Genomic DNA, 17,037 nt, shown 5'->3' on the forward strand with positions numbered 1-17,037 from the left:
ATTTCAAAAAATAAATTTCAAAAAATAAAATCACATGCTGGTAAGATTTTTACTTACTGTGATTTTGTCTGGAGGTATAGTACTTAAGGGTAGATATGGATACAGAGAAAATCGGTTCCGAAATTCTAAAGCTTGAAGAACTTGGTCCTGAAACAATAGAAAATCATTATGAGATCACTCGAAGCCATCTGATAAACATTTACTACATAGTGGCAGTTTTCCCCCATAAACGTGGGCATCATTATTTTGGTGGATTATCATTCAAAATTAGAACATCATTCATGGATCAGGACGTCTAACAATAAATCTGTTACAGACTTTCTTGAAAGTGTGTTTGTAATTCAAGGATATCCCAAGTTTTTGGTATCAGATAATGGGGTGCTGTTTGTTTCAAGAGAAATAAAAGAGTATCTTGCAGTTACAGGTATTCAACAGATCACTGTGGCTTTATGTAGTCCACAAAGTAATGTATTGTTGGAGAGAGTTAACAGAATTGGTAAGAATACCACACAATAAGCGGTCAGTGATAAAATCGATTTCAGAATTGCGTTGAGGGACCGATTTTGGAATTTCAACAGAAAGCCACATTCCACTCCTGAATTTAGTCCATATAAGCTTCTTCAACTAAAGGATTTTATATCAAAGTTCTGTCCTGTGTATAGCCATGATAAACGAGGAGAATAGTGTCAGGACTGAGGATGTGTATAACAAAGTAAAGAGATATTAGGAGAAAAGTAAGCTTCGTTATGCACATATTGTGTTAAAGCTCAGAATTTTCATATTGGTGATTTGGCTAGAATCCAGAAACCAGTGTTGGTAGGATAATCTCTCTCTAATTTTTCAATGACACTCATGTCATGAATTTAAGCAAAGGGTATGTACAGGTTGAGAATGGAACCTGGTGGATAAGAGGAATGCTGTAAAGGTCAGCGAGAATGCAACTAATAATGGTTTGAATGAGTTTGGGAATGTTAGTACAGGCTTGAGAAATAGTGACTGAAATTAAATGAGATGAAATGAAAGAGATTTATAAAGCACTCTTAACCAGAGGGTATCAAGGCGCTGCATTAAAGAATTCCAGAGCTCTATCGAAGAGAGCTTACCCCAGTGAGAAAAGGAAAGATGATACAGAACCTGCAAAAACTAAAAAGAATGAAAGAGTACAAATAGACAATGAGACTCAGGAGAATAAAACCTAGGACATAAAGAGGCAAGTTTTTAAATATTGTCGAATAGAAACGAAAGACTCAGTGTCCGCAATATAACTTGGCAGGGTATTATTCAATAACTTGGCAGCTGCCACAGAGAAGTAGCCTGGTCAGCCTATAGAAATGAAAGGCAGACCTGATAGCCACTGATCCTTCGCCATGAAGAGCTAGGTATACACTACACTAAGCGCCGTAAAGATCATACGCTTCCGAATTGCCAGCAGTTGCAAGCTTCGAAGTCCTTCTTTCACCGAAGATATTTTGGGGTGTTAAGAATAAGGCATGCAGGAGCACTTTGCACCATCTGGTTCTTGTTCAGAGAGTAACTGTAGATATTAAGGTACATACGATTACAGTAATCTAAACACAAGGTCGCCAACACAATTACCACTAATTTGTGAACTTCCTCAGGAATAAAAGGGAAAATCTTCTTGAGGGTGCTGATGATAAAAAAACAACTGCTTGTTGTGCGATTTACTTGCAGATTACAATTAAGAGAGATGTCCATTAGTACTCCAAGATTCATATTGATTCCACAGGGGTAGGGAGGGCCCCCATGATTCCAGCCACCATAGCTCTGACCAGACTGACTGCTTGGCTCCAGAGATCATAACTTCTGTCTTGTCAGCGTTTAACTTAAGGAAATTACTAGTCATCCAGCGGCTCACATCACTCATGCATAGTTTACATCTCTCTACCGTTTCAGGTAGAGTATCAGTGAAATACACAATAATTTGTGTATCGTCGGAATATGACAACACCTAGAAACCAAAACATCTCACCAAGGTTGCCAAAGGCAGAATGAACAAATTAAAAAGTGTGTGAATAAGCGTGGAGCCCTGTGGCCCTCCGCATAGGAGACTAGAAGCCTTGGCGCTGAACTGACCGCAGCATACAATCGGACGTCTCAAAAACCAGAAAGGAATGAAGCAATGCCGGCGCCTTGGCACCCACCCCTACTTGGTGAAGGCTTTTGACCATGTTTGAGGGAGAAACAGTGTCAAATGCTGCCAACAAGTCCAATAGGACAAGGATGGCTGTCCCTCCCTGGTCGACCAGCCTGCATTCCCATCATGTCAGTGACAGTTACGAGAGCCGACTCCGTACTATGACCCTGTCTGAAACCATTTTGAGAAGGGTCCAGAAGATAATGGTCAGTAATTAACTTAACTCGTTGTTGAGATGTTTTTCAAGTATTTTCACAGGAGTGGGAAGAAGAGAGATCGGCTGGTAATTTTTCAACTCATCTGGATCTACATTTGGCTTGTTAGGAATTGGGAAGAAAATAGCTTCTTTCCAGCACTCTGGAAAGACACCAGATCTCAAATGTTTTCCAGGAATTCAGCCACAACATCCGAGACCATCTGTAAGATTTTAGGAGCGCACAAGTCCGTGGGAGAACCAGACCTAATACTCAGCAGTATCTCTTTCACCTGAGATGCAGACAAGGTGGAAAAGACAACACCCGCGGTGCACCAACGTAGATATCTTGAACAAGATATTCATCCTCGTATGTCTCAACAGAATAGAACTCAGAGTAAATGTCAAAAAAAACTTTGCCAAGTTGTCACAAAATGCTTAAGAAGCATTGGTTCTGATGTTTATTTGAGGGATTGGAGAAGTGTTTGACCACTTTAAAAAGCGTTTTCCTAGAGTTCTTGGCTAATCAAATTTGTGATGTATAGTAAGTGGATTTATCCTTGAAATCGCCGCCTTATAAGTGGCAAGTATGGTTTTATCCTTGTCCCTCTCCTTATCCTCTAAATTAATGCACCACTTCCTAGCCTGCCTACGCCAAAGCTGTCTCGGGTCACTAATTCATAGGAGAAATAGTGAGTCTACAAATTTGATGAGTAATTTTAATTTGGACAACAGTTTCACAAACCATTTAGGAATTGATTCTAGTTCGAATCTGAAGCAGGAGAGTAGAGAAAATGAACGTAGATGTTTGAACCGGAACAGCCATCGACGACGATGATTTAGAGACAGCTGTCGTAGACGGTGATGTCTTGGATGTATTCATCGACGACGAGAGCTTTGACACAGCCGTCGACGGAGTCTTCGTCGACGGGAACTTCGTCGTCGAATCCTTGGATGCTATCTTCGCCGTCGACGAAGCCTTCGCCGATAGGATAAAAGTCGTTGACGAGCTGGTCGACGGGATCTTCACCGTCGACGGGATCTTGGACGTCGACAGGACATGCATCGTCGACGATGACTTCTTCGTCGACGGAAGCTTTTTCGTCAATGATATAATCGGAATCGTCGACGAGACTGAGGAGGTAGAGGCTTTCGTAGTCGTGAAAGCCGTCGACGAAACCCTCGTCGACGAAGCCGACGTCGACGTTGTCGTCGTCAAAGTAGTCGTCGACGAAGCAACAGCAGCCAATCTCGTAGATGGAATGGTCGTCGACGAGCCCGTCGACGACCGCGCTGCCTGAAGTGTAAAAACACTTGTAGATGCTGGAAAAGACGCCTGAGAGCCAGGTCTCGTGGGCGTAGTCACAGAGGTGACAGTAGCAGTAGGTTTCACTGGGGCTACTGTTAAAGCCAGCTTTTTCCTCTTCAGGAAAGGAGATGGTAACTCCTGAACACTGCCACGCTTTGAAGGGGCAGTTGAAGGACCTGACTGGAAACTCTCTGCATCAGACAAGACTCCTTCCTTGTCCTGAAGGCGCTTCAACCATAACAGAAGACGACCTTCCCTGTCCCTGAGAGTCTTAGCAGGAAAAGTTCTACAGAACTTGCAGTCAGCCACCTTATGTTCAGGATAAAGGCAGTAAATACATTTTTGGTGGGGGTCCTTCTCAAACAGATGCAGTTTCCCACAGGAAGAGCAAGGCCTAAACAAAGACTTCTTACTTGACATCCTTAGGACTACAGAAGTAGAAGACAAGATGAAGAAAACTGAGCAGAGCTCAGGGAGACTCCCTTCACACGACGTGCGGTAGAAAATCTGAGGGCTTGAGCTTCTGAGGAGAAGGTTCTAGAGGGTGCTTGAGCCTGATTGGCTGCAGTTTGGACTAACATAATGACACTGACTAGGCACTCCATAAAAGGTCTCAAATGGGTCATCCTAGAAGAGGTTATCCCGGAAAGCAGACATCTGGGAGAAAATTCTATTTGAGAAAGAGCAATAATGGATTTATAAATTGTCGTCGCACAAAGTACTGAACGATGACACCCCATGGTAGAATATTTTGTAAATTACTGAGACTGACTAGTACTTATCACACTTTTTGACATTACGGACTGCATCGTAGGGGGACCTAATACACTCTTTCAGAATATCTTCACTGCGTCATAATGCCACTTGACCCCTATGGTTTTATTAGCCATGCACTATACATGGCACACAACATTGGTCATCTGGCAATGACTCGAGTTTAACAAAGTTTTATAATACCCCTCGTAATGTCTGTGCCACCAGACACTGGACATCGAGTGCCAACTCATGTATTCTATCATTTGAGCACCATTTGTAGACATAGAGCGCTCACAAGAAGCAGTAAATCATAACAGCGGGAGGCAGGACTACATTTATCGACACTGTCCGCCCCACATGACACAATATGCACCATTACTAGTGGAGATGACACCCCACACTTCAGAGCTCTTGTTACCCATTAGGCACAGATAGGTGCCTGTAATAACACATTCTAAGCGCTAATTTGTTGCCATTTGAGTGTCTGGAATATTGTAGGCATTCATGAACATTTCTCGCGGGAGACAGAACTACATTTCCCAACCTCGCCACCACATGTGACGCTATGACAGCCAAACACAGAGAGGCAGCACCCTTCAGAGCACCTCAAACCCAAGGCACACTGACTGACGATTGTGGGAGGCGAGACTACATTTCCCAGCTACCCTCTGTCATGAGACACGAGAGTCATAAGATGCCCGATGACAGTATCCGCACTCCATTTAAAAGCGGTCACGCGCGAGGGTGGCCAACATCCAAGGCGTGCAGGGAGTAGGTGTAAAGTGAGGATAATGTCCCCTGAAGAAGTGCAGTTTTTTTTCTAGAATATCTGGTAACCGGAGACAAACCGCACACCGAAAAAAAGGGGGATCAATAGCCAACTATCTCTTTATCTCCTCAGTGAGCGACTATAGGGATCGACCTACCCCACTTCCTTATGAGGCCTAACTAAAATATAGGACCTTATGAGGCCTAACTAAAATATAGGACATGTAGGTCATAGGAGAGACCTTTTTATCTACACTTGTGCGTGCATGCCGAACACTTCTTGTCATTTTATTTGCCTTACTATGTGTGCTTTTAAATGTATATCCATGTACAGTGAACCCTGTTAGCGTGACCTCATATGCTTACATGTCTTGCTGCACATGTTAAGCATGTTGTGCCACAGCATGAGACAATATACTTTAAGGTGGCAAAAGGCAGCCCTCTAACAGAAACAAAAACGTATTTTCTGTTTCCAATCCCGAGACAATAAAGAGGAAAAGGTCCATTATGGTCAGTATGTTGCATGCTTCATGTTGTTTGCCTGATTTAACCAGTCGAGAGTTGGAAATACCAACCATGAATCGTAGGGATGCAACATAGTATTTGGTCCTGATGACAGCCTGCTGACCCCTAATGGCATACAAAAGTCTGGAGCATGTTGACCCACTGATGTTTTGGGTCATTATACCGGAGTCCGGATCTGGAAGGCAATTCTAATACATTTATAATCCCTCATTCATAGCAAAAGTGCTCCACTTACAAACTGGGACAAGTCCACCCACCTACTCACGCTAGGTGTAGTGGGTGAGGATCCGATGATGAAGCATGCCACAGGTGTTACCTGTGGGTGAGGATCCCACTAAAAATCCAAGAAATGCCAGGATCGCACTCATTTACCTGGGTGTGGATCTTTCACTATTTTGAGGTATGCAAGGACCCTGCATCTGATCTCTCAGGTTGAAGAGATCATGATAGCAAAGGTTAACCTTCATTTGTGTAGTTACCTATGCTCTAGTGCAGACAAGGTCAGTAGAAAGTGGTTATGGAATGTTATGGCATTGTTAAACAATGTTGAAGGCAAACTGTCATTTTGCTCGAAGACTAGAAGACAGTGTGGAGGACTCTTTCTAATGGCTGGAGTTTTATTCTACAAATAAAGTTGAAATTAATATATTTGATGTGGAAGTTGTATTTAACAGGTTGCTTGTGTTCTGGTTCAGGAAGGACATGGTCTGGCAGTTCCATTTAGAGAAGGTTAAGACTGATTTGAATGTGGCTGGGTCCTAACTGAGGTGAGAAAGAGTGCAAAATAATTATTATGTGGTCACATAAAGACGGGGCTGGAACACTACCATTTTAAATGCTCACGTTTAAAGTTGATATCTTTCTTAAACGTTGACACTAGACAAACATTTGCTGCATGCCTGTATGGGATAATATTCTCTGAAATTACTTTGCTTACATTTACACTTCTTCATAGGTATCTTATCAGACTACCTCACTATCAGATTATCTCACTACCCTCCAGTAAATCCTGTTACAAGCCTTAACCCACAATGAGGTTTCTTCTCCCTGGCTGGGGACACCTAACAAGTGTCACTACCTCCAGTTACGTCTGCAAACACCATACAATAGTCATGTATGACTACACAGAGTTCACCTCTACAAGCAGGCAATGATGGTGTTTACGAAATCCCACCATTAGAGTCATCTGCCAGGTTTATACAGCTCCACGAGCCTCCCACGTTTGTACAAACAGCCACTGGCTATTGTGTCAACATTGATGACTTCTCTTCAGATTTGCCAGACCAACCTCCACAGAGGGGACACATGAAATTTTCATTTGGCTCAAGAAGACATACTTTGTCCGACAATGGATATACATTTGGATTACAATTTTGCTACTTTTCCTCTTAATTTGGATTGGTTTTGTGACTGTCTTTTTCCTGCTTCTGAATGGACACTATCTCCCAGAACGCTATGCTGATGAACTCCTAAACAAGGTTTTAAAATCCCATTCTTGTTCATTGTTGGGATAAGATACCTTACAATATATTTGAACCTACAGAGACGTCCCACATGCTTTCTGTATTTCCTTACATGACGTCATGACTTCTGGTACTATCTCTGATGATTGGGACATTTACACAGTACATGAAATGCTTGATGATCTTGGGCCAGATATACGACAGAATTTTGCATGCGCAAACAGATTTGCGATTTACACATGCAGAATTCCTCTTGGCCATGTACTAACACTATTTTGGGACTCGCAAATAATTTGCGACTCGCAAAATAGTGTTTTGCGACTTGCTATTAGGAAGGGGCATTCGCTTCCTAATAGCAAGCCCACAAGCCATGTAAGAATGTTTTGCAACTGCAATTGCGGTCGCAAAACACTCGCAGTTTACTACCCTCTTCAAGAGGGTGGTAATGCAGTCGCAAATGGGAAGGGGTACCCTTTGCAAATGCAGGAGAAAATATTTTTTAGGGGCAGGCAATGGGCCCAGGGACCACTATCTGCCCTTAAAAAATTAAACCAAAACATTTCATTTTTAAAAAAAAAATGCATCCAGTTATCCTTTACGGAAAATTGGCTGCATTTTAAAAAAAAAACTGCTTTATTTAAATGCAGTCCCTGACATGGAGGTCTGCTGAGCCCAGCAGGCCACCATAACTGGGAGGGCATGCCATTCTCAATGGGGTCACAAATTGCGAGTGCCTCATTAATATTCATGAGCCTTGCATTTTGAGACCCCTTTGGGAATCGCAATCAGTGTCTCCGACACTGTTATACATTGTAAATTGTGAGTCGCATCGAGCACAAATTGCAAGTCACAATTTACACTGGTTGTACATCTGGTCCTTAGAGCATTACACTGTATTTAATAGTAAAACATTGTCTGATGGTACATCTAATTATTATGACCATTATGATCATCATTATTTACATAAAGCAAGTGCTCCAAGTGCAGTATTTAATTACACCTAATGGGAACACTGGCCTACACCACTACAGGTTAGCTTGAAGACATTTGAACAGAAGTTTGCATATTTTTCTGGTCTCAATCTAGACAACCCAGAGTCCTATTATTATAAACTTACACCTTCCCAAGTAAAAACAAAAAAAGCTCACTGACACCGAGTTTGCATCTTTCATTTCCCAGTTGTCAACACAAGGGTATGGTAAGACTTTTGGAGACAGAATATCGTTTTTAAATCTATATGGGGAACTAGAGATTGGCAGGTCAGGGAAACTAGGCTTTATTTAGAGAATGTCTCATACCAAAACAACTAATTTTCCTCAATAAAACTGTGCAGCAGATGTCCTGTCTCAGTCTGTCCAAGATAAAGGATCTATGTACACCAAAAATTCCCACTTTTGCACATTTTGAGAATTGCCAGCAATTCACAAATTACACTTAGGGCACATTCAACATCATGCTTAGAAATGGGACACAATTCTTCAAGTTCTAGTTCAGAGTGATAGTTAGTGTGGCTGTTAGACACTAACGGATGTCGAAACGTTTTCTCTACAACACAAAAGGGTTTGCGATAAGTAGGTCAGACCCACTTTACAGACAGATAACACTCAGGAGTCAGGGCTAAAAAAATCCACTCTCAATATATGCTTGGGAATGCAAAGGTCCATCTTATGGACAAAGAACTGCTGGGTGGCCCCTTAAAAACTCACTTGCACAGATGCCCTGTGCAGTTGCTGTTGCTGCAAAGGCATATTGTAAGCCTTCCAGGGATGCCTTAGCTCCTTGTGTTTTGAATCCTGGCTCATCCTCTGCGGATGCATTACTGGTTGTCATACCTTCAGCGGCTGCTGAGGGGGGATGGATTTAACATGTTTGTTCATTGGAACTGGTGAGAATGGTACTAACAGAAACATCGTCTGTGGTGGCTGGAAACGGGCAATGTTTTGTCTACTCATCGTAACATTGAAACAATCTGGCAGTTTCAAGCAGGGAATTCTTTTTTATTTTGCCATATTTTTACGTGCTCAATTGCTTTTAGATGCAGACATTTTATTCACTTTTTATATGGATTTTTAATACAATTTGGCTTTCCTTATGCTTTTATTATGTAAGAGTTTTATGCTTTAAGATTTTAGGTCTTATTACATATATCTTTTTCGCATTATTTTTAGGAAGCTTTTAGTCACCTTACGTCCAAGGAGTGGGTATTATTTGGTCACATTTGGCCCGGGAATGAACATCACCATTTTACATGCTCACATTTGAAGTTAACATCTTTCTTGAACGTTGACACTTGGCATTAATTTGCTTGGTTGCCTGTATGAGATAATATTCTCTGAAATTACATTGTTTACATTTCCACTTTTTCCTAGGCATATTATTTATCAAAACCTTGAACATTCTGTACGAGAGCTAAAGTTCACTGCACAAAATATTGTTGTTTGTTATTGTCCGCTCTGCGACAGCTCTGTAAGGATAGAATCAATAATGGCGGTTTGACTGGGACTTCGGCATGGCAACATGAGTGAAGTTTGTTATATAAACAACATCACTCCCTTTTCTAGTGAGAGGAGCATTTTGCTGACACTGTTGAGGCCAACCCATGCTGGAATTCCAGCTCAACTGAATCCTACTTACCTTCTGAGAAGGATGGTGCCCAGCTCTACACTACACCAAGACGAGTTCCTAGATTAAATATACCCACAGGTAACTGGGGAGTTAGATCACTCTCAGGGATTCTGGCAGGTTCACTCACCCTATGCACACTAGGATAGGGGGTGCTAGGTAGGAGCAGAACTACAACTATTCTCATATCTAAACATATATTCTGTGTATCAGCACAATGGTTGAGCTATTTTTTTTTTTACCATTCTTGTGATGCGGATTCATCTGTCTTTTGTTTTTATGCTTTTGTTTCCTTCTATTAATAATTGCAAGGAACATTTCACACAAGAATCGTATTGCTTCAAAAAATGTTTGAAATGTTAATTCAAGTAATTCTTGTGTCTCTAGTTGGGCATACATGAGTTACCAAACAAAAGTGATGGACCTGGCTCTTTTTGCAGGGTTATCTCCACACTTTTTGCCTTCTTCCTCCTTTTTCTATGACCCTTTTTTTGTTGGTTTTAGGACTCTGGGCCCTTTACCACTGCTAATCAGTGCTAACACACATGTGCTGTCCCCTCTAAAACATGGTGGGACTATTTTACACCTATTTTGCCAATTTAAGTTACTTGCAAGTCCCTTGTAAAGTGATATCCGATTTCCCCAGGGTCTGTAAATTAAATGCTACAAGTGTGCCTGCAGCACTGCTTATGCCACTCACTGGCGTAGCCTCTCAGGCCTGCCACTGCAGTGCCTGTGTACGCAGTTTATTGCCACATTGACTTGAATTTAAAACGACTTATTTGTAAACAAATGGAGACAGCGAGGATAGTAATGGGGTACGTCCCTATTCCCAAAGATAATGTACAACAAACACAGTGGACGTACCCACTAGCAAATGCGACTCATTGATATTTTTATGAGTGCCAGAAACCCATTAGGTTTATTAAAATACCCCTCACCCACCAACCTAGTTGGTGGCATGCTTCATCATCGGGCTCCCAACTGGGTAGCAGAATGCCACCCAGTTGTGCTACAACACCTGATTACAGCCTAGCTGGATTTGTGTGGTAGTGTGATGAAAAGGTGGTGCAAATTAAAATTTTCTCTGGGAATCCTTACTGAATAGAGCTTTATTCCCAGCGGCCCAGGACAGTTAAAAAATAGGAGGACAACTGAGATACATTGATCTTAGTTGTCACTATGGTTGGTCTACATGTTTCAGCCTCATATAAATTAAGAAGCTGTATTCAGGACCAGGTGAATTAAGTGAGGGGGTGGCAAAAACAAACCACGTGTTTAATTTTATCAACACACACGCCAAGGTGTGTTGTGAATTTTGTGGTGTCTGTGTACTTACGGACCCACTGGAAAAACCTGTAAGAGAAAAAAGAAGCGGAAGAAAAAAACAAGTTACATAAAATGCAATCTTATTAATAGTATTATTATGCCACCTTCTTTATCTCTTTTGTGACTATGGTGATGTGGCACAGGCGTGAGTCGATCAATGGTGCCAACCTGATGGTTGGTGGTAAGTGCATAGTGTTCAGGTATTCTGTGCTCTGTGGACATGTGTTGATCTGCTAATAGTGGTGCAGTGGTTGCATGCCATCTGGTATACCAAAAAGAAATTAAAACAGCTAATGAGGCCCTGCAAGGTGCCACGTGTTCGAAATATAGTGTCATTAGCTCTACGTTTAGCTGTTGAATACTAAAGACATTAAGATATTGTCAGTATGAACAAACTTTTTCACAAGCTTTGTGTAAAAATAATAATGAGGCACTAGAAAGTACCACATGTGTGAGGTATTTTGCCATTAGCTCTACAGTTCGTTGTTGAATACTAAACACATTTAAATATGACCACATGAAGACGGGCGTGAATATTCGCGGACATACTTTCCTTGACTCCTGAGTTATAAAGCTGATATTATACAGCCGTTTGAATACATACAACTCTCAACCCTGAAGAAGTCCGATAGAGGACAAAACGCGTTGGCTGTTTCAATTTCAAAGAACATGAATAAAGAATAATTCTGAACATCAAAAGATCTGATCGACTTCTTTCATTTAGGACAACAACTGTTTACTTCAGACCATTTGTAATATGGATATGGCTAAATGAGCTTTAAATGTTTACACTTGAACCTTCTTGAAAAGTGCAGGGCTATTCTGTTTATATTGTTCTTGAGTTATCAAGGGACTTGTTTTCTTGTTTCTCTTTTTGGGACATACGGAATTGTGTCCCAAGCCCTTTGCACCTTTTTTTCCGTTGAATATCACTTTTTGGGATGTTAGGACTGGTGCAGGCAATAATGCTTTGATCCCCATCTTTGTATGGTATTGTATAGCAAAGCAAATGGCTTTAACTTAATCAAAGGCGAGAACTTATCGTCGGGGTTTGTTTTCCCTTTCCCATGACAGGGACGTGCATCTGGTAGCAATCGAAAATGGCTTATATTTAGCTTGTACCTAACACACAAAAAGCAAAAAATATATTTAAGCCATCTCTGTTTTTTTAAAAAGACATTGCATAAATTTAAACTTAATTCTTTCCTTTATTTAAAACAATCTCTTTAAAAATCTTTATGCAAATTATCCTTTTTTTCCTTACTGTGCCGTTTTCAGTTTCATTAACACACACCCCTTCTTTCTTTTAACAACCAAGCCCGAAAGCTCTCCAAACTGCGTGAGCAGTCTCTCCGCACCCTTCAACGCTTCTGTCGCGTCCTCTAGGAATAACAATAGGTCGTCTGCGTACAAGGAGATGAACTGTTGTCCCCCTCTACTGTCTAGTCTGCAGTGTGCTCGATCGCGTTTATGGGAGGATAGTCCGGATCAGTCGGACGGTGTATGATACACTAGATGGGAGGAAAGTCCAGATCAGTCGGACGGTGTATGATACACGGTCCGACTGATCCGGACTATCCTCCCATAAACGCGATCGAGCACACTGCTGACGCGGTTTTATCAGACTGTCCGATTCTTGGTTGCCGAGTCTATTCGACTCTTTCATTATCCGTTATTGTCCTGCCCGACATCCTTAGGGTGGATGTTATTGGCTACAAAGGTATATATTGTTTAGGCATTATCAATGTCCTGATGATGATCCCCATGATTAGACAGTGGGATCGAAACGCCGTCGACCTCTATGTACACCATAAACCTATAATGTACACCATGTGTTATATGTGTGTAATGGTGTGACTGGAATTTCTGTTGCATTTTCATCCACAGGAACCTGAAGTTCTTTTGCCTAAAAGCCTTGTGTTTTCTGTTTGTGACACTCTTCACCATGCCAATTTGTATGTGGTAGGGTACAGGCTTGTGCCCCGCTACGAAGAATTGTTGAAGGAAATTCCTGTGTATTTTTTGTGAATAAGTAAAAAGATTGAGACCTCTGTCCGGCTGGACATGTCCAAAACCAACATAGTATCCATTGTGTCTATATTGATTACTGTTTGTATTTTAATAATGCATGGGACCACTGTTGTTTTCGAAAATATGTTCCCAGAGGCCCTTTGCTGACTCGTAAGGGTGCCCTTGTTGATTTCTAAATACTGATATTATGTAGGTCATGTTGATTGTTGCACTGTCAAGGTAAAGAGTAGTATCTCAACAATTGCATGATGTGCACAGTATTTGTGATTCATGTCGTTTTAGTCTATGTTTTGTGTACGATACACAATATATTTTTATATAATCCTGTGTGGAGTCTCTTTTCTGCTGTACTCATTGTGCTACTGGTGCGAGTGTGTTACGCAAACACTTTACACATTGTCTCTGATGATAAACCTGCCTGCTCTGCGCCAAGCTACCAGAGGATGAGCATAGGTAACCTTTGGTATGTAATGTACTTGCCCTGACTAGAGTGGTGGGTTCTCTCTGGCTTACGTGCATACCCTAACCACCCAGAACCCCCATTTCTATCATTGGTGATCAGCGGTGAGTAAAGGACTTGCATTTGGGTGATACCACAGTGACTAATTGCCGCACTACAACTCTGCACGTAGACCATTACGTGTTTTTCTCCTGTTCTCTCATTGGTCATATTTCGGTTTATTTCTGGTTCAGCTCTTAAGCCTGGGAAGCTTGATGTTACACTTGTGTTTTTGTACCTTGTCAAACTGGGGTTAGCCTTTGATCCAGACTACCTGTTGTTGTGCAGTGCGAATGAGTTGAATGGATTCTGCAGCGAGAAGGAACTATCTGAGTGGGGAGCTTCACAAAACCCTGTACTATTTTGAAACAGACCAAATAAAGTGTCAACAGAGAACCAAGAGTGTGGTGGTTTTGAGGAGGACCCCGTGATTTAGTGAGGGAGGGTTTCCAATCTGTACCCCTAGGGGGCGGTGACCCTGAATAGTTTGAGGAGGAGGTAGACAAATACTGAGCCGGGACGTCAGTAGAGAGAGAGAGAGAGTACCCCATAGATAAGGAGTCCCTTACTGGGTCTAGTGCCAGGAGCAGTGTCAATTCCCACACCCTGTCCCCTGAGGAGCTCAGAGGTAGGCTGAGAGGGATCTGAGGGTGCAGCTGGCTGTAGAAGAGAGAAGGGCTGAGATTGAAAGAGCCTTAGTGGAGGAGAGGATGGCGGAAACTGAAAGGACCATCGCCAGGAGAAACTAGCTCTTGGAGGAGTTTGTCTATGAGCGTAGTTTGAGATGTAGACTCACCAGCGCTGCAAGTAGAGTCCAGTGGTGGCAGCAATATTGAGTTCAGTGTGAAAAAATCCACTCTCATACCCACAGACTTGGTACCTAGCTTCAAGGAGGGGGGATGACATACGTCAGTGGTTGCAGGAGTATAAGAGCTCTGTTAGTGCGCAGGATCCCGGAGGAGGATTGGTGAACTGGCCTGGGAGGTATATTCATGAGCATGGGAGGGCTACCCCACCGTCCCTACAAGGGAGTGACAGACAAAAGTGCACCCCCATGAAGGAAATCCTGATAAGGTATGGCTTCACCCCTGAAGAGTAAAGGTTGAGGTTCAGGGGCAGCAGAAAGCTTTCTCGCCAGTCTTAAGGGAGGAATTTCTGGAGGATTTTTGCAAAGAACTGGATGGCTGGTGAAGGCTAGCACAGTAAATAATTTTGAAGGGCTGTACAATCTGATGGTCAGAGAGCACATGTTCCGTTCTTGTTTTCCAGGGCTACGCCAACACCTGTTGGAGTGTAAGTTCTCTGACCCCCAAGGAACTTGCAAACGAGGCAGACCTCTGGATGAGTACCAGAGGGTCTGGAAAGGCATTTGGGAGTGATCCTAAAGGCAGTGTCTCGTTCACCCCAACCGAGGGCGGTGGAGGTTATAGTAGCCCAGTTTCTATTGTAGTGAGATGGGTAAAGGTTCCAGTAGGCGAGGTGCGGTGGACGAAGTCCCAGAGTGCCCTATGCCCAGCCCCAGATCCTAGAGAGTACTCTGAGAGGGCCCCAGGAAGGGAGATTAGTCTGCACTGGTACACCATCCACTGAGGGAAACCTCATTGTGTCAGGAGAACTTAGGGAGCGGCTGACACAAACATCCAACCAGTTCTGGTGTCTGGCAGTGCCATTCCACAGAGGAAGGTGCAGAAGCACACATAGAGTGGTTTGAGGGAGAGGAAGGACTCTTCCGCTAACTCCTGTTCAGCCCAAGGGTACAGACTCTGGGTTGGAGAGTCCGGTTCAGTGGATTACCCCAGATCTGGGGGAAGGGGCGGCTACAACAAACATCCCTACAGTTTTTTTCTTCTGGGGATACCTGGGAGGAGGGTGCAGAACTACAGAAGGAAGGTCAGAGGGGTAGGAAGGACTTACTCTTGAGCCCGCTTCTACCCTAGGGTACAGACCCTAGGTTGAAAAGCTAGTTGCAGGATAGCAGATGCAAACTGGTGGGAGAATTGTGCAGGGCAGATGCCACAAGCTCCCTGACAGTTCTGGATTCTGGCGGTACCACTCCCAAAAGGAGGGTACGGAACCCCAGAAGGAGGGGCAGGGGAAGGAAGGACTCTCCCTGCCTCCTATCCAGCCTAAGGGTGCATACCCTGGGTTAGAGGACAAGTATTAGGAGACCACCTCTGAACTGGTGGGAGGTGAAGTGGAGAAAGGATCTATCCATCTGAGGCTACCATCCCCCACCCTGAGAAACCACAGAGAGGCATGGGGCCTGGCTCTGGAAGGTTACAGCTGTCAGTGGCCTCTGCTGGTTGTTGTCCTTATGGACAGAGTTTTTCTTCGGTTGGGGACAGAAGTCAGACCCAAGGTGTGGAATGGGTCACATCACTTTGTTAGCCATGGTGGTAGGGTCTGCCTACTGGAATGCATCAGTGAACAACTTAAAGTTAGGTGCTTCCCTGATGTGGTCCGCAGGTGAGGAGAAGGATTACCCATGGGTTAGCATAGTAGGCACCGAGAGGACAGAGGGATCCAGCTGGGTTCAGAGAGTCTTAGAACTGGAACTTTCCCTGCAGTAGCAGGCCAGGGTCCATGTTCTATAGCCCTAAGCAGGGAAGCCCATCAAGGTATTGATTAGTCTAACGCTGGGCCCCACTTACTCCGTGGAGCGGGGGGTGGAGGGAGGCACCGCAGTCTAACGCAAAGACGGCACCCGCATTGAGGAAGGCTAAACCCTGGGCGGCCTGAGTTGCGGTGCTGCACTCCTTGCAGTAAAGTATAGACACACGCTGCTACTTTGCTGGACCGGCTCCGGGCAGCCCCTGGATACGGAGCTGTGCAACTCACAGCCTTAGCACTTCTTGTGATTTCTGTACCATTGGTGATGTTGGGTGACCTGTGTACTTTTTCCTCTAACCAAACTATTACATTTCATGTGCTGATGGTATGTATGCTGTATTTATTCTTGCAATAGCAGGGTAAAGAGTACTATTTCACCAATTGCATAAAGACCACAATATTTGTGATTCATGTCATTTTGGTCTATGTTCTGTGTACAATACACTATATAATCCTGTGTGGAGTCTCTTTTGAGGTGTGTTCCTTGTGCTACTAATGTGTGTTGCGCAAACACTTTACACATTGCCTCTGATGATAAGCCTGCCTGCTCTGCGCTAAACTACCAGAGGGTGAGCACAGGTAATCTTCGGTATGTTATTTACTTGCCCTCACTAGAGTGGTGGGTTCTGCCTGACTTAGGTGCATACCCTAGCCAACTAAAAACCACATTTCTAACAGAAAGGGCTTTAGATCTGTTTCTATGATTTTCTTGGGGAGTCAGGGTTGTCATGTTCTGAGGTTCAACATACCTCCTGTTACATTGCTAGGTTAGGGGTA

At 43.2% G+C, this 17,037-nt stretch overlaps 1 protein-coding gene across 1 annotated transcript in view; it reads right to left on the reverse strand.

The window, feature by feature from the left end:
• The window catches only part of C3_1H5orf34 (chromosome 3_1 C5orf34 homolog), a 377,197-nt gene that overhangs the window by 319,951 nt on the left and 40,209 nt on the right, over nucleotides 1-17,037 (reverse strand). Inside the window, exon 3 of the mRNA XM_086962940.1 lies at nucleotides 58-147. Within this exon, the coding sequence (XP_086819066.1) occupies nucleotides 58-147 (90 nt within the window). The remainder of the gene's footprint in view (nucleotides 1-57; nucleotides 148-17,037) is intronic.

This window comes from Lissotriton vulgaris, chromosome 3_1, assembly GCF_964263255.1.
Source record: "Lissotriton vulgaris chromosome 3_1, aLisVul1.2, whole genome shotgun sequence".
In the NCBI taxonomy this organism is placed as follows: Eukaryota; Metazoa; Chordata; class Amphibia; order Caudata; family Salamandridae; genus Lissotriton; species Lissotriton vulgaris.